Source organism: Amaranthus tricolor, chromosome 8 (genome assembly GCF_026212465.1).
Source record: "Amaranthus tricolor cultivar Red isolate AtriRed21 chromosome 8, ASM2621246v1, whole genome shotgun sequence".
Taxonomy (NCBI): Eukaryota; Viridiplantae; Streptophyta; class Magnoliopsida; order Caryophyllales; family Amaranthaceae; genus Amaranthus; species Amaranthus tricolor.
This window is the reverse complement of record NC_080054.1, coordinates 31,358,356-31,376,774: the sequence shown is the minus strand read 5'-3', so window position 1 is coordinate 31,376,774 and position 18,419 is coordinate 31,358,356. Positions and strand designations below refer to the sequence as shown.

General features: G+C 30.0%; 1 protein-coding gene across 1 annotated transcript; it reads right to left on the bottom strand.

Annotated features, from left to right (window-relative positions):
- Positions 1-13,073: 13,073 nt before the first annotated feature.
- Positions 13,074-15,025, bottom strand: LOC130820129 (two-component response regulator ARR5). Its single transcript, XM_057685383.1, has 5 exons — positions 14,438-15,025; positions 14,272-14,345; positions 14,111-14,188; positions 13,955-14,025; positions 13,074-13,853 (listed from the first exon to the last, which is right to left on the bottom strand). The coding sequence occupies exons 1-5, from the start codon at positions 14,610-14,612 to the stop codon at positions 13,430-13,432; spliced, it is 822 nt and encodes a 273-aa protein (XP_057541366.1). The 5' UTR covers positions 14,613-15,025; the 3' UTR covers positions 13,074-13,429.
- Between the last annotated feature and the right edge of the window lie 3,394 nt (positions 15,026-18,419).

Sequence of the window (18,419 nt, the reverse complement as noted above, 5' to 3'; positions counted from 1 at the left end):
GGATTTTTTTAATATTCAAAAATAATGTGAAATTACTCTTTCCTTATCATTACAATGCAATTAAGTGAATTAACCTATCTGTTAAGGGCTGTTTAGTCAATTACTAATTTGTTAATTTTATGTCGTACCCACAATCATAGAAGGGACACAATTTTTTTTAATTGTTTTTTTTTTTCGATTTTCGTTATAATATGGCTGGCCTAATTGGCCAGCAAGCTCACACTACAGGCCACATGTCTTATCGTGCCATTTTGGAAAAATGGTGAATGTGGCCTCTAAATGGTCCATTGTTGCGGTTGATGGGCAATGTAGTAAAAAAATGATTAATGAAGGTCATGAGCGAATCATGTATATATGAGCAGGTGATGTCGTGTCGTTGGGCCATGAGGAGGCCTTGCATACATGAGTGAAAATTATTAACAAAAATTAACTAATTAAAACGATATTTTAAAACAAATTCAACAAGATCTCAATATTAACTAATTATACATTATTATAAAATCATTCTCTTGTTAGTTGGAAAGTTGAACTGGTAAACTGTCCATCTTGAAAACTAGAATCAGAAGTTTGGCGTTTGACAAATTAAATTAAAAGGTAAATTATAATGTCATACTTCTACTTTATTTAGGAGTACTTCTATATTATTGCTGAATCAAGTTGGTTGTAATTTCATTGTCAACCCTTGTTCTACTTTATTCAGTCAGATCGTAATAATATTGCGGCCGGAGTATTTTTCAACTGTTCAGAACTATATACGCGTTATTCCTTCCATTTAATTTACAATGTTTTTTTTTACTGTTATTCTATTTATTTTATGTTATTTTTTTATTTAGAAATAGATTCTAAAATATTCTTTTAATTTCCATTACATATCTTAACCATCTTTAATGCCATCCACACCACATGCTAGAAAACTATGCATAATAGAATATGCATAATAGAAAATTTGGAATGGACGTACCTCGATAAATAGGGGTTTTCTTCATGAAATTTTCTTTGATATTATTTTTTTATTTATGAGAGACCGTCTCTCAAAGAGACGACCTCATAATAAGAAGCTCGTATTCTTATTTTCTCTTTAATTTGTATAATTGGGTAATTTTAGCCCATTTATATAACATGTCTCTCAGAGTGACTGTTTCTCATAATAATTTGTGTATTTTTTGAAGTGAAAAAATATTTTTAATAATAAAGAGATTATTTTTGATTGATATTTGATTACAAATAAGAGTATTATTTACAATTAATCTCATATAAATAGAATGTGCACATGTTTATGGAGTCACTAAATATATTTCTTTTATGTTAGATAATATTTGATTGTTATATAATTATATTAATACATCTTTTTAAAACGAGCACTTTTAATTGATGTGTATTAAGTGTCAATCAAAATTTTTTTTTATATTAAGGATAAAAATCTCTTCAATGTTGGATCTAGGCATGGCCACGGTCCGAGTTGGGCCGGTTTCGTTCCGGTTCCACCCGGTTCCGGTTCCATTTGGAACCTGTGGCGAACGGTTTCGGTTCCAAACGGTTACTTGGCGGTTCATGAGGCGGTTTCGGCGGTTCCAACTCGCGGGACAAGCGGGTCGGACCATCGGTTCCATTTTTATTTTTCCTTTAAATATTTATATAATATAAAAATACTATAATATTGTGGACGTATCTTTGATGATTACTTGATTATTAGTGAAATTCATTGCTTGTCAAGTTATAATCGTTATTAAAATATTTACTAAAAAGAATGAAAAAAATAAATTAATAAGAAAATTCAACGATAATGTCGATAAAGGCGATTAATAAAAAAAGAGGGAGAAAATGGACTTGAACCTAGTACCCAAAGGAATACTAAGCTGCCTACGTATCCCGAAGGAATCAAAGCCCACGTAGTTCTTTGTCATACCTTTTATTTGTAGTTGTTGAATGTTGATTTATCGTTGTCCGATGGATCCTATTCGTCTTCGTCATCATCATCTGGTTGGTTAGATGCTTCCGCTGACTCTCCTCCTGACGATGATGCAAATGTATCTATCATCATCCATGGTCATCATCATCGCCTTGATCATCATCATTCCTTAGCCCTTGTGTTCGAATCTCCGCTTGATCCCAATCTTTCTTGCAAACACATATTTGAATACTATGTGGAGCAAGACGAGATTTCTTTTCGTCTAAAACTCTTCTACCTGCACTAAAAGCAGACTCTGACGCAATCATTGAAGCAGGAATTGCAAGGATATCCTTTGCAATTCTCGATAATATGAGAAATTTTATAGATTTTTCTATCCACCACTCTAAAATATTATAGCTACCTTGGTCAATTTCAAAGTGATGTTTAAGATAATTATCTAATTCTAAATATGCAGTGGAGGGTGAAGAAGAAGATGATCCTACAAAACTATCATCTTGGCTCATTATATTAGCTATTATGGAATTATAATAAGAGGGACGTGCCGAGACGCTAGCACGCCTAGACGTATCGCGTTTTGGGTTATATACACTAGCATAGTAATCATAAAGTTCTGCTAAAAGTTTTTTACAAGTTCCAACATAATTATGTACATCACTAGGCGGGCGATCTAAAGATTGGTAGTAAAATCCAATTACTTTAATAAGGACTTTCGTCTTAAAACATGGGTCTAAAATGGTTGTAATTCCATAAATAGAAGGAAAATCGGTAAAATATGTCTTCCACTTATCCATCATATCTGCAAGAATCGGCTTTAAATATGGGTTAGTATCATCATGCGAATGTTTAAGAAGATGATAAAAAATAGTAATACACTCACTTATTACTAAGTGAACGTTTGGTTCGTAAACATATGAAAAAATCTTAGTTGCATGGTCATACGCTTCTAATATTTTATGTATACCTATAGCTAGTTCCCATATGTCATCACTTATATAGCTATCTGTACACACACTATAAAGTTGTGTTATAACTGGACGATAAGCAATCGATTTTCTTAATAAATCGTTGGTTGAGCCCCAACGTGTAGGAGTATCTAATGACCAATACACTTTTTTTAGTTGATACTGGTCACATAATTGCTTATATCGTCTCTTTATCTGTCCAATTCTAAGCCACTTCACTATGTCTCTAATGGGATCCAATAAATCACTTAATCGTTTTATACCTGCTTGGCAAGATAAGTTTACTATATGAGCACAACAACGTACATGTAATAATCTACCCCCAAGAATAAAACTAAATGCAGGTTCGTTATACAAAAGTTCAATGCATTTAATGTTAGCGGTTGCATTATCGGTAGAACAACAAAATATCTTATCTAATAAGTTTCATTCTTTACATATCTCTACTAATCTGTATTTTATGTTTTCACCCGTATGTCGTTTAAGAGTGTTCCTAGGGATTGCTTTATATTGTGGTTGCAAAGTTTTTCTTGTGTAATGCTTATATGCCCTACTTTCACCATGGTTAAATGGCAATTCATCACAAATTACATATTTAGAAAATTCATCAATTATATCATTACGATTATATTTAAAAGGCATACCTGTGCTGGGAATGTCCCACTATCGGCTTCCACTTGTGGTCTCGCTGCCGCTTGCTGCATGAGTTTCTTTTGTAATTCCATGCTTCTTTGTCAAATGTTTGTTAAAAGATCCCGTACCACCACCTAACACATATTCACAAAACCCAATAAATGAATTTTTAATACATTCTTGATTTATAAAATATGAATATCGTGTATGTATAAAAAACTTAAAAAGTATTTACCTCTGGTGAAATTGTATGAAACTAAGGGATTTACTCCTTGACTTTCACAAATTTGTCTTACTGGTTCATTTTCATCTAAATTTAAATATAAAGACATACTCAAATACCACAATATATAAATAAATAATAATTTTAAATTTAATCAATTTGAAGAATAAAATTATAAAACTAACCGATAGTTTGGAAATTGACTCGTTTGCCACGAGCTTGTCTTTATTGTGTTGTTGTAGTTGTTCTTCATGTGATCTTGTTGATGACTGTCGAGATCTATGTATCTCAATAGGGGTCGTTGGTTCCTCTTCTTGTTCTTCTTCTTCATCAATTTGTATTTCTCTTTCCACTTCTTCTGCATAATCGCGTAATTCTTGGTCGTACCCTTCTGGATAATTTGGTTATAATTATAATTACTAATGGAAGGTGTTGTTGATATCGACGGAGTTGAAGTGGCCTTTCTTTTGGAGCTAGAACCTCCCAATGATTTTGCCACTTTAGTAACTTTTTTAGAGACTTTTTTCAAAAAAGAAGACATGATAATATTGAAATAATAATAAAATTAAGAAATAAATAAATAATTAATAGACTAATTATGTAATTAACTAAATTAAGAAATAATTAAAAGACTAATTATGTAATTAAGAGAATAATTGCGTAATTAAGTAGATAGAATAAGTAGTGAGAGTAGGAGAAGAAATGAGTTGTAAGTGAAAATGATTGAAAGTGATATATATTTATAGTCTAAATCACAACGGCTAGTTAACGACTCTTTTTCGAATGGTTCCAAAGAACCTGTGGGCCGGTTCACCCGGACCGGTTCCGGTTCTGGTTTCGGTTTCATGGAACCTGTGGGCCGGTTCACCTGGACCGGTTCCGGTTCCACGGAACCTGTGGTCCGATTCACCCGGACCGGTTCCGGTTCCGGTTCCGGTTCCAGTTCCGGTTCCGACCCGCGGTTCTTCGGTCCGGTTCAAGCAGTTTTTTTCCGGCGGTTTCACGGTTTCGCGGTTCGGGCCGGTTCGGAACCTGTCGCGAACGGTTCCGATTCCGGGAAGGTTTCAAGCGGTTCGGGACCGGTTCGGTTCCGGGTAACCCGCTCCGTGGCCATCACTAATTGGATCTATTTTAGAAGATTAGAAATGTCTTGACCGAATATTCCATAATTTCGTTTCTAGATTGCTCTTTATATTTTTGGGATATTCATAGTTTATCAATTTTCTTGGAAATGACATAGAAAACAAGCGAAAATTTGAATAAAATAAGATTATTTAACAATTTAATTCCAAAAATAAGTTTTGTGAAAACTTAATTTCCAAAATAAGCGTCCATACATCCAAAATTTCGAAAACAAGCATGAGAAGAATATCATCATACTCAATATACTCCGTTTATAGGAAACAAGCAACAAAGTTTGCTCAAAAACTTATCAAGTGGAGATAGAATCGTGGATACGTATTATTTACTCTCTCTGTTCTTTTTTTTTTTTTTCTTTTTGTTTACTTTTTACTCGGTTTTTAAAGTAATTTTTAAGCCTCAAAATCACTAATTATCCATCATAAAAAATTACAAAAAATGTATGATAAGAAAGTAAACATGAAGATGAGTCTAACGAATTTCACTTGGATATATTGTGTCTTTATATATTTCTCAAAAACCATAGTCAAACTTCTCTCTCCTTAAGGTGGAATATTCTGGATGAGAAAAATATTAGAGAATGGAAGGAATAACGAATTGTATATTTAAAAATTTGTAATTTACCTGCCCGTGTAACATAATTGAATTAAACTTATTATAAATAAAAATATATTTGGATCAATTTAAATTAAAATTCAGCATTAAATATTAAAGTAAATGTGATCACAAAACTAAAGTAAATTGAACTAAAACTACGGTTAAAATAATGGAGTCTAACTTGTTATTGTCAAATTAATTTGTGTTTGATAGATTCATTCACATTACACAACGTAAGGCTATTATAAAAAAATTCATAATTTTAAGTAAAGATACACATACTTTATGTGTAATGTGACTATAAAACTATACTTGTTTATTGACTTTCTTTTAAAAAGATTAATAATACACCAAACCCCTTTTGGTAAAACCCCTGTATTTTGCTCCAAACCGAAGGAAATGGATCGAAATACATATATTCATACAATATTGCTAGAGTTCAACGAATTTTGTCAATTATTCCGACTTTCAATACTAGATTATCTACATTTGCATTTATTTAATGAAAAAATATATATAGCCCTTTATAAGAAAAAAATCTTATATTTTATTTATATATTTTAATATTACTTTTGCTTTGAAAACATAAGAATGTAACTATACCTATTAATTTACCATTTATTTTTTCTTGGAAAGTTAAATAGTTATATAAAATACTAATTATTTTCAATTTTTAAATTAGATTCTCTTACAAAGTTAAAATTATTAATAATAAAGAGAATTTATTAATTTTTTATATACAACCTTATATTAATTTAATTACAAATTGGAGACTCATTATAGCCAATTAGTCATTCCTACCACTTTAAAATTTTTAATCACAGATATTCTCTTAATATTATTTTATCCGGTCATATAATTTAGTGGTGTCTATCAATTTTTTAATATTTGTGTTAATTATTAATGTTGTATTCTCATTCTTATAACCTTCATATTGCATGATTTCCGCATTGTAGAATCTCTTATGTCTTTGTTATGTAGGTCCATTTCACATTTGACAAATTAAAAGAAAAACAATTAAACGTCAAAATGCTTTAGACTACTAATAGGAACACTATGGTTTTAGCAGTATGTATGCTTTGAATTATATGTAAATACTTGTACAAATAGCTATAGGGATCTAGACTTTATAAAACTCGAATCAATTGATAAAATGTGTTTACTGTGTTTTGTCTATGGCAATCCAACATGCAGATCATGAATTAGGTCAGATTTGGGAGCATGAAACAAGCGTATCCATGGATTTCTATAATATTTCAGGTCTAAATGCTCTTTTAAGCTTAATTCGCTATGAAAGTCGAAATAAAGATTGACTTTTACTGATTAAACTATTTAGATCAAGATAATTTAAGTCGAGTTAATTTGACATTATTAAAAGTGAAAAGTGTTAATTGGACTTATGGACTATTATATTCGACTCAGGCTTAAAAAAATTCAAATACAATATTCATATTGAAAAAGTGACATGATATACATGCATTAAACTTGATCAAATTTGATTCCCGGCTAAGTATAATTTGACATTTGACAAACAAATGCTCTACACATCAAACAAAAGTCAGAATTATTTAGAAAAGTTATAATAATTTCATACTACTTTCTTTGAATTAAATACTACTTGAAACATCTAGATGAATTTGAAAATTTTAATTGGCAAAAAAAAGCAAAAGTATTAACTGTTTTTGTGAATTGCATTGGAGTTCTATAAATTAGGTAGGAGTTTGAAAGAAATGGAGTTGAGGATTTTGCATGTAAATGGTTAGGAAATTTGGACATATCTTTTATATATAAATGTTCAGTATTAAAAGTCAATATTAAGGTTTGTTGTAACAACCATGATTAGTCTTTGTGAACTTCCTCCTAATAATTCAAACACAGCCTAATTACCCTTTTACACCTTAAGAAGGAAATTTTGGACTTATTGGGTTAGTTCATAATAAACAATGCATGGGAATATTAATAGGACTATTATTTTATAAAATTTTAGTTAAACCACTCCCTTCCAAGAAAACTACAATAATTATAGAATTATCCTTAGAAATAGCCAAACCCACTTCACTCATCAATTATGCCCAAGAAGGCACGAATTGATAACTTCATTATAATTATAATATATAGACCTAAATCCTTATTTATTTTTTTCATTATTAATTGTTTGGAAAATTTGAAATGTATAGACAATTTATCATAAAAATGAATAAAATAGTATAAGTTTCAACTTTATTTCAAAAATAAACGTAAAATTCTCAAACCTGAGGTTTGGGCAATTCACAGTTAGCAACTGCGAATAGGTCAAAAAAGACAAAATAACTGTTTACAGTTACTACACAACTTTTTGACCTGTTTTGATAACTGCGAATAGCATGCTCCACAAAAACAGGTCAAATAGTTGTTCGCGGTTAGTAACTGCAAACAGCTATTTTGTCTTTTTTGACCTGTTCGCAGTTACTAACTGCGAACAGCCTTAAACCTCAAGTTTTGAAATTTCACGCTTACTTTTGGAATAAAGTTGAAACTCATACTATTTTGTTCATTTTTTTGATAAACTATCTTATACATTTCAAATTTTCAATTGGTTGCTTCAATTGTTTGCTTGTGTGAATGATTAGCTTATATAGAGTAAATGCATTATTATAATAATAATAGTAAATATCCTTCAATTTTTTTGGAAAGCCTTCAGGCCCTTTTCATACTTATTCTGTAAATTATTTTTCACTGGAATGTTTATAATTTGCTTTGTTTGAAGAGTGTAGGAAATTAGTTTTCTAGGAATGGAAAATATTTTATATTCAAGATTCTGAAAAAAAGAAATTAAAAAGAGTTAAAGGATAGAGAGTGAAACATATTTGATATTCTCTCCGCATATTTTGCACAATTTTCTCTTTTAACAATAGATTCTATGACTACTACCAAAAAGTTTTTTCGTCTTTCAACTATAAATTATAAATTATAAATTATAAATTATAAATTAATATTTACATTTCTACGAAATAAATGCAAATACATGCAAATCAAATGGATTAATGGAACGAAAGTGATGGCTTAAATTAAAATTGAAATTATCAACATGTTTGATAAATACTCCTATTTGTCAGCCCTACTTCCAAGTTGTATAGCTTTTAAAGGCCCACTATGATCCATTAATGTTACAGCTCGTCTTGTTTATTAATATGTATTTAACTCTGTTTCTATTAGTTTATTAATATTTTCATTTCGCCTCTCCCTTTTAATTTGCAATAAATTATTTTGAACAATGTCTTCATCACTTTTTAAAATTTTTTATCGATATCGATCTAAATATCTTCACTTATTTTCTTTCATCTTTAATCTTAACTACAAAATTTAGTTTTCTATCATTTTTTTTTTGTGTGTTTGGATGTAAGGAAATGGAATGAAAGAAAAAGGAGGGATTTAAAGGGAGGAAAAATCCCTTATTTGAATAGCAAAATAAGAGGAAAAAGATTTGGAGGGAAGAGAATTGAAAGAATTTGATGGATATTTTTTATTAAGGTTTTAATCTCTTTAAAGTTAGAAAGATTTAAAGGGATAACTCTAATCTCCCTTTATTTCCCTTTCATTCTTTCCTATACAAATAAGAGTTATTTTCCTTCTCTTCCTTTTCCCTTTCTTTTTTTTTTTTTGTCTAAATTTATAATTCAAATATAGTGTTAACTTTGTGCAATGATATGTTGTTATGGAGTATTGATATTCATGTGTCGAGTTATTCATGTGAGGCTGTGAAGATCAGGTCACTTATGATTTTTAAGTGTGCTCGCTCATGATTAGGTAGTAGATTCTGATACTATCCTGAATCCTGATTGAGGTCCTCTATTACTTTTGATTTCGGACCCTTAAGAATTATAGTGATGTAAATATGTTTGTCTAAGTTTTGGTTCGAAACATTTAATCAAAAACTATTTTATATTTTAAATCAATTTTTATAATGTATAACATTGAAAAAGAAACCTGATAAAATGTCAATCGAAAAATCTATGGCAAAATTACTATAGCTAAAAAAAGAAATCACAAATTCAATCTAAACACATCAAATTAAATTTATCTGCAATATAATAATTATTAATTATTATGAAATATGAATAATAGGCCAAGGTTTTTATTTAGTGTGTCCAAAATGTAGAATATATAGACTAATAGTATCTAAACATGGACTTGGGCTATACACCGCATAGGCTAAAAAGTCCATTATTTTATTCCATTTTAGCCCATTGATTTGTTGGAAAGTTCTCCTTTCAAATTAGGCCAGGTTGCATAAAAAAATGGGTCTTGGAAGAGTAATAGTTTTGTTGTGTATGTGCGCACTAATCTATATCTTATTTTTTAGTTATTTTTAATCATGCATAATTAAAATTATAAAAATTAATATTAATAAAGTTTAATTAAAATTGATACATAAATTGTGTAGAAGAAATTAAAGTAAAATTGGAAAATTTCATTCAATCGAAAATTTACACTCAATCTAAACATTACATGATAGAATTATTGTTGAAGATTGAGTGAGGTAGTAACTTGACTAGGTGACACTTAATTTTATTGAGAGACTAGTTTATATGAATTTTTGAATTTTAGGTACGATTTGTCTTGGAAATCATTTATTTGTCATGTAGTTGACTCTAACTTTTTAGTAGTAGAATTAAAGCTTTGATACTATTGTAGTTAGTATTTTTTTTTTTTTCTTGCAATTATCCAACACTTTTTAATATTTTTCACAATTCAATTGGTTAGAGCCTAGAGGAGTATGAGAGTCAATTGTACGATTATGCTAACTAATTAAAACAAATACATTTAGCAATTATAAGTGATTATTATAACTTATCAGATCACCTCAAAAGTTATAACTTATAATGGTGTTTGACAATTTTCAATTAATAAATGGGATTTATGATGAAAAAATTAATACTTTGTCTAAAAAAAGTAATACTTATTTTAATATAGATAAGGGTTATATTAGCAAAGGCGATGAAGAAAACAAAATTAATTAGAATAGGTACTCCTCCGTGACTCCTTCGAATTAGATTGTTATATTTGGCTTAAAAAGCTCTTGTTAAATGGAAAAATACTATACTATAATTTTTATGGGAAAAATTAGAGTAGGTACGTAGTTGTAATCGGATATAGAAGAAGATATAGGTGACAAAAAGTAGTTGGAAAATTGTCACACGAAGATATTGGTGCCAACCAAAGAAGATACTGCCTGGGACAACTATTACAGCAGGACCCCGTCCTGGTTGTCAAAATTTTGGCGGCCAATTTCGCCGGCTTAATACCCTCCTCATTCCTTATTCCTTATTACTATTAGCCAATGGCCAGCTCATTACTCATTAATTCTCTCAAGATACTACATGTTATTATATAGAAGTATATTTATCTGTCTTATTTATTTTGTATTATTTTAAATTATAATATTAATTAAAGTTCTCTTAACTAAATAATGTAAAATAAGTCCTACAAATAACTCCTCTTCATTGACCCATCAATGATCAATCAATATGGAAAAGGGTTGGTTGAATATTCTTTAGGCTATAAGATAAATTTCTCATTCTTTATTGACCACCTCATTAGTAATTTTTTTTTTAGAATCGACTTAAGTAAAAGGTTAATTTAATGGTGGTGGCTATAAGATATGTTACGTATTTATTTTATTATTAAGTCCATTTCATATTTAGCTACTAATTAAAGGAAAGGGAACGTGCAAAAGAAGTATAAAATTAAAGATACATAACATGATCGTATCATCCATGATCCATCCCTAGTTTTGTTGCCACACACGTACTTATTTAAAGCAAAAAAATAGTGTAATTTAGCTTGGCATAGCAGACAATGGATATCAATCCCACCACCCCTAATCCGAATCATATCAATTCATATCTTCTAATATCATAACAGAACCCAGTACACTCTTTCCCCATATTCTTTTCCCCCATCCTCTGTTTTTTTGGCCTACCTCCCATTACTTCTTAATTTTTATTACCAGATGATTTTTGTTAAATTTTTATTTGGACTTAAATTATCACCGACATGTACCTCCACAAATTTAAAAATAGCATAAAAATTGTATTTAAAAAAGGTTTAGTTGAATTATTTCAAGTTATTTCACAACCTAAGATGAAAATAACCATATCTTAACAAACAAGTAACAAGTATTATCAGCAATTTTTCTTAAGTAGAATTTTTTTATGCTTTTAGTGTTGGATAAAAGTTACGAGAAGAATCAACGACATTAAACCTAAAACCTTGCACAAAAAAGTAATACATTTTGCATATGCAAATGTAGTTTTGATTTCATTACTCAAAATTATGCTATATCCTATGAATAAACTTATTATATGTTCAACAACAATGTGAAAATCATAATCCCAAAAGATAATCAACATTATTTTCTATAAAAAAAAAAAAGAAATATAAGTATTAGTACTATATTTATATTTATAATTAAAAAAAAAGTAGTAATTTGAATATAAAAACATTTCCATGTGGGGCAAAAGTAAGATGAATAAGTTTGGATCATAATAAAAAGCAAATCAAGGGAAGATATATGTTTCCCCAAATTTTGCAATGAATGAATAGGAGTCCATGGAACTTTATTAGTCATAGAAGTATGATTTAATGTCCGTTAAAATGGTAGTAGTAAAAGAGAGATAATAATAATGTTGATGAGTGATGAGTGATGAGTGGATCCAAATCCAAAAAAAAAAAAAAAAAGACACCTCAAAAGTAAATAACAAAAGAGTGAGTACATATTGCTTCTACATAGAATAGTATGAGGGAAACAAACGATAATGCAATTTTCAACATGATGATTCACTAAATCGCAGCGGACCCTATTCTAAGATTTCTGAATTGACCTTCATTTAGACCATACCTTCATGTGGCCCTTATTTAATACCTTATGTTATGGCTGTTCAACTATCATTGTTCTATTAAACCTTCATTTTTTTCATTTCAATCTTTCATGTTTATCATAAATCTTTCAACAACATCTTTAGGAAAACTACATCAAACTAACCCTCTTTTTATTATAATCACAAAAATAAGTCATTATATATATATATAATACTAGCTAACATATGTAACAATGTTGTATGAAAATTAATTTGCATATACAAATATCAAAACTGCCACCAAATCAAATCAAAAGAGTGATTTTTACTCCATTAAATAAATCAAATTTCATAGAAAACTAATAGTATAACATATAATGAAATTTCAACCATATGTTGTATTCTCTATAGGATTTCACTATAATTATTTCTAATTTACTTCTTCACCAACCCTTTGTTTAAATATGCTGTGGTAATAAAACTTTTTGTATCAACAACTCCTAAGTTTTTGAATGTTATTTGGAAAATTATGCTCCCAAGTTCAACCTTAATTTTTTTGAATAATCCAATAATATATAACAAAGAATTAATCATAAATTAAATACTTTCCCTACATTGATTCCATACACTTGTAACAAATTATGTAATTGTAATTTTAATATTAAGAAACAAGTAGTAGTGTAAGACGTGAAGCAAAGACTATAAGAGTTTTTTCAATCAAGAGAACATAGTATTGTATAAGCAAATTCAACTAATAAAGGATGTTACGTAACTAAGAACGTTATATTAATTAATTCATAACTAAATATAAGCAACAACTCTTTCAAAACAGCTTCAATTACTTTACAGTGGGTATTTAAGGGATTCATAGACTAATTTAGCATATCATAATGAGTAAATTTCCTGTAATTTTCCAATAAATAACCCAAAAAAAAAAGTCCCAAAATACAAATTAAAAAAAATAAAATATAATATAAAGAAGGAAACCGTTAGATGTACCGCGTAAATTGCAAAACGCCGGCAAAGAAAAACCATTGAAAGCAAGAGCAGTTTCTCCAAATTTGCCAACTTCCTTTTTTCTTTTTTTTTTTTCATTTTTTATTACCAATTGTGAAAGGTAAGATCAAGAAGTGGGGTCCACAAGATCTGAGGTGGACATCTTCAGCCGTTGAGTAGGGGAATCCAACGGTTCAGGGGAAGGAGAAGAAGGTGTAGGACAATCCAACGGTCCAGATGGCGAGGAAGGAGATTCGGGTAAATCTAAAGGCTCAAAAGTAATAGAAGGCATAGGCATTGATGGGGAAATAGAAGGCTGCGATTGTATTGATGAAGATGATGATACTGAATCAGGTGAAGATCTAGTAGAAGGAGGTGATTGCGATTGTGATTCCGAGGAATGATCAGAACCGTCCCTTTCTTTCCTCTTGTTTATCCCACTTTCTCTACCGTCGGATCTATCTTCTTTGCTCATGTAGTTTTTAAGCCTCTTCACATCTGATAATTTCACTGGCTTTAAGATGAAATCCTCTGCTCCTTCCTCCAAACATCTGCTCAATTTGATATTAAATTAAAAAAATATCAACAGTCAACAAATATTCAAAACGGTGTTGAAATTGACTGAATTACGGTGCAAGGAAAATAAAATTACCGATCGATTCGCGCCAAAACGTTTTCTGAGGACATAATAACAACTGGGGTTTCTTTAAAGGCTGATGATTCCTGTTATCAAAAATGCTAAATTGGTGAACTTACCTTAAAATTGAAGAGAAATTTAATTGAAATGTAAAGAAAAAAGGAAACTAACCTTGATTCTTTTGAGAAGTTCATATCCATTCATTCCAGGCATACAGTAATCGGTAATAATTAGATCAACCTTCAAACCCTAAATATTCAATAACTTATAATTAGAGCCTCGAGTTTTTCAATTTTCAAAAGAAAAATAAAGATAAATTCCAAAAAACTTACATCAACAGAGGACCTCTGATCTTCGACTAAACCAAGATATTGCAAAGCTCTCATTCCGCTATCTACTGCTGTAACTGCAATTCCAGAAAGGAGAGAGTGAAAAATAAAACTTAGAGTTTCCGCCATTGTAGACATGACTTGGAAGCTAAGGTGAATTTGAGCTAACCTTTACAAGAAGTAGTTTTAAGCAATTTCTCAATCACTTTACGATCAATGATACTGTCATCAACAGCTAAAACATGAGCTTCCGATTGATAGTCTGACGGAGAAAGATCAATTACAGAATCTGAGTTCCATCGAAGATTCGGAACGACGCCGTTTCTCGACATATTCATCATCATACGAATTACTTCAGATAATATATATTCCACAATGAAATCGGTCAACAAGCAAAGTTTTTCTAGTGTAGTTTCATGGAGCTCGAAGTAAAAGAACAAAATTTGAGTATGTTTATTTAGATTTAGAAAATAAAAATGGCAAGTGGAAGAAGAACAGGTAGAAAGGGAGAAAGATGAAATGAGGTAAGAGAAGAAAGAAGTGGGGGAATTTTTATAGTCAGAGAGGCTGAAAAAGAATGTGACTTTCTTTCTCTTTCTCTCTCTCTCTCTCTCTCACTTCTGAAACTGAAAATCTGGAGAGGAAATCTTGGCACTTTATTAAATTGGCTGGTACTCAGATTCTGAAATCCACTTTGCTTTTTTATTTTTTACTGTACCTTTTTTTATTTTAGAAAACTTTGACACACCAGAGAGCGTAGACTACAGTACTTCTACTTCAACATGTTTAAACAGCTATTTGATGAAAATTTAATTTAATTATACTTTCAGTTCATTGTTTATCGTATTTTTCGTCGTCTTTTATACTTTCTTCTGTTTTTTTTCAGTTGATTAAATCCACTTTCCTTATATTTTTTATCCATTATAATAATGTTTTTTTAAAAAGCGAGCGTCGTGTTTTTCTTACGAGATATCTCTTTCAAAAATCCGGTCCAACAAGTTTTTATTCACCTATTTTCCAGCATGTACACCGAAAAAGATATCATCATCATCATTCTATCCGGTGTCTCTCACTCATAGAAAAACTATGGACAGGGTCTGGAGAAGGAAAGGCGCTGGCAACTCATACCCATAAAGGAGAGCGCGGTCAAAGGAGTCCCCCGGTTCAAGAAAGATAAGTAGACGTAACTACACGGAAAAGATAAATTATATGTCTATAAATAAAATAAACAAGTAGAACCAACTAAAAAAAAAAAAAAACAAAAAAACTAATAATAAAAGAAACGAGACAAGCAAGAGGGCAAATACACCAAAAGTAATCTAAGAGGACATTAGTAGTCTATAATATGGATATGGCGCCTCCAACTACCCCTATCCCTACTCAGGCCTTGAAAGAGGTTTAACTCATGCAAGTCAACTTTTATTTGGTCATCCCAAGTCCTCTTGAGTTTTTCTTGACTCCTCTTACCTTCTACTATAATATTTTCCACCCTCTTATAGGGGCGTCGAAAGTCTTTCTCTGCACACCGAAAAAGATATTTAATGTTATCTTTTTCCATCATAACGATATTTTTTCAAAAAACAAATATCGCAATTACCCTTATGGGATAACTGTCTCAAAAATACGATCGAAACATGTACTTATTCGCTTGCCGAAAAATAATATTTAACGTCATTTTTACCAATGAAAACAATATTTTTTCAAAAAACGGACGTCGGGATTATTCTTATTAAACAAATCTTTTGGAAACCAGTCGAAGCAAGTATTTATTTGCATATCTTTCGGCACGTATATCGAAAAAGCTTTATAACATCGTTTCGAACAAATATCGTTATGATAGATAAAACAACATTAAATAACAAATACTTCCTCTGTTCCTTTATATATGATACATTTTATTTTTTACCAATCCAATGTGTTTTGATCACTTACTTTCTCTGTCCTATATAATTTGCATCAACGAGAAAAATATTGTTTATAAGAAAAAAGTGGATAATAGTAATAAATAAAAAGAAAAAATTAATTGTGTAGATGAAATTAAAATGAAGTTAAAGTATATGGATAAGATTAAAAGGAAGTGGTGGGCCATAGTCCAAAAATAAAAATGATGCAAATTAAGTGGGACGGATCAAAATGGCAAATACAGAAATACTACAAGTTAAATGGGACAGATGGAGTATATCTTAACCTATACTTAACTAAAAATTATAAAAATTTGATATAATAAAATGATTCGATTTGATGATTCAAATAAGACTATATTTAACTATATATTTTTTAACATATTAATCAAAATATATAAAATAAGTTTAAAAGCTGAATAGTAAAATGATTGAAGGAAATAGAATGGAGCAAAGAATTTTAATTTTCCATTTTGCTAAATAAAGACATGAAGATATGGTGAGAAAGTGGGAGCAGCGCGTTGACCAAAGGTGAAAAGAAAGAGAAAATAGAGAGAGGAAGAAGCGGCGTCACCCGTCAGATCCAATAGCATAGAAAAGCTGCCAGAGAGTGTGAGTTGGGGATAAGTCAAGTCGACGGATGGAGAGAAAGAGAAGTAGCTACGAAGTACCTAATTAGTAGCTGTGAAGGTGAGTGAATGACAAATAAGCAAATGCAGTTCTTAAAATGCATTTTCTTACGCCATTGCAAATCTACAAGGAACTTAAACTGCGCCTATGACATCAATGGACCAGCTTCCTTTACTAATTCTTTTTCATTCTCACTTTCTTTGCTATTTTTGGTTCCTTTCTTTCCAACTAACTTTCGCCCTTCCAAACAAATTACAATCTCCCAAATCCCAATCTTTACCAAGTTCGAAACAAATACACTGGTATTATGTACAGAAATTTAATTAGCGGAAGTAGCATTGTTATTCGTAAATTTTTAACTAGACTGTTCTATTGTAAAACTATTTTTTTGAGTTGATTTAATATACACTTATGGCTTTAAAATGATTATTTATAATATTATGGTAATCACTTAAACTTTGTTTTTGAAGGGATTATTTTTTTAAATTTTTAAATAAATAACTCATAAGTTATAACATTAAACTGATCAATTTAATTTTCAAAACGCTAATTAAAGAAATAGGCCAACCATATTGACTCGTCTCATATAAGATTTGTTGACTTTTAAAAGGATTGGTCATTGGTCGGGTCTAGATTGTGTCCAACAGGGCCCATAATTAAACCTATTAATTTTTTTGGATCCATATTATTCGAATCTAAATTTTTAGGGGTTGAAAATTTTAGACCCAAACTAAGACCTCTGGGTCTGATGGTTATAGGGTCATAAATAGGTCTTTTAATAGGTTTTGATTTAATTATTTATATTTAAATTAATACATTTACTGGCATATGAACTTCTTGTTTTCAGGTTATTTCGCCGAAAAATAGTCTCTCATAAAAATACTTCTTTACATTTAAAGGTTTTATTTATACTAAAATAAATCTTTAAATTATGTATTTCATCAAGTTTGAATTGAGTATACCGGTAATGAAATAATTTATTTCCTCTATTTCACTATACTTATATACATTTAAAAATTATAAAAAGTTAATGTTATAAAAGTAGGCAATTAGACAATTCAAATAAAATCTCATTTAGCTATATTTTTTCTTACACATTTAATATAATATATAAAATAAATTTAAATGATAGATATTGTATTATCAATAATCATCATATAGAAATAGTAAGAACAAAAAGTACGTGGTATTCTTTTTCCCTTTGGGATAAGTAAAATAGGGAGCATTAGGAAAGAAAATTTAAGATTGGTAGGGACAAAAGGAGGGGGAAAAGATTTGGAGATTCCCAAAGAAATCTAAAAGTGGGACCAAGTAATGAATTCAAAAAGATGTAAGGGAGTCGGGACAAATAAAATCAATCTCGGAGGATTTCGGAATTTGCCTATTCTATTGAATTGTCTTCCCTCGCCCCAATTCCGATGAGGATTGCTATGCAATTTTCCGTATCTTTTTTTACTTTCTCTGTTTCATATTAGTTGTCTTTTTTACTTTCTTCGTTTTATATTAGTTGTAATTATCGGTAAAAATAACACTATTTATTTACGACACTTAATTTATGATTAGTTTTTTAATCTATAGGTTAAAATATAGTCAAGTGACACCTTGTTTGATTCTTCTCAT

Bases quoted from the DNA above. Each gene is read 5' to 3' on its own strand.
- LOC130820129 (XM_057685383.1), bottom strand. From the start codon at position 14,612: ATGATGATGAATATGTCGAGAAACGGCGTCGTTCCGAATCTTCGATGG. The intron at 14,189-14,271 runs GTAAGTTTTTTG...TTGAATATTTAG, and splicing joins ATCAGAGGTCCTCTGTTGAT to GGTTTGAAGGTTGATCTAAT. The intron at 14,026-14,110 runs GTTAGTTTCCTT...TTTTGATAACAG, and splicing joins AACTTCTCAAAAGAATCAAG to GAATCATCAGCCTTTAAAGA.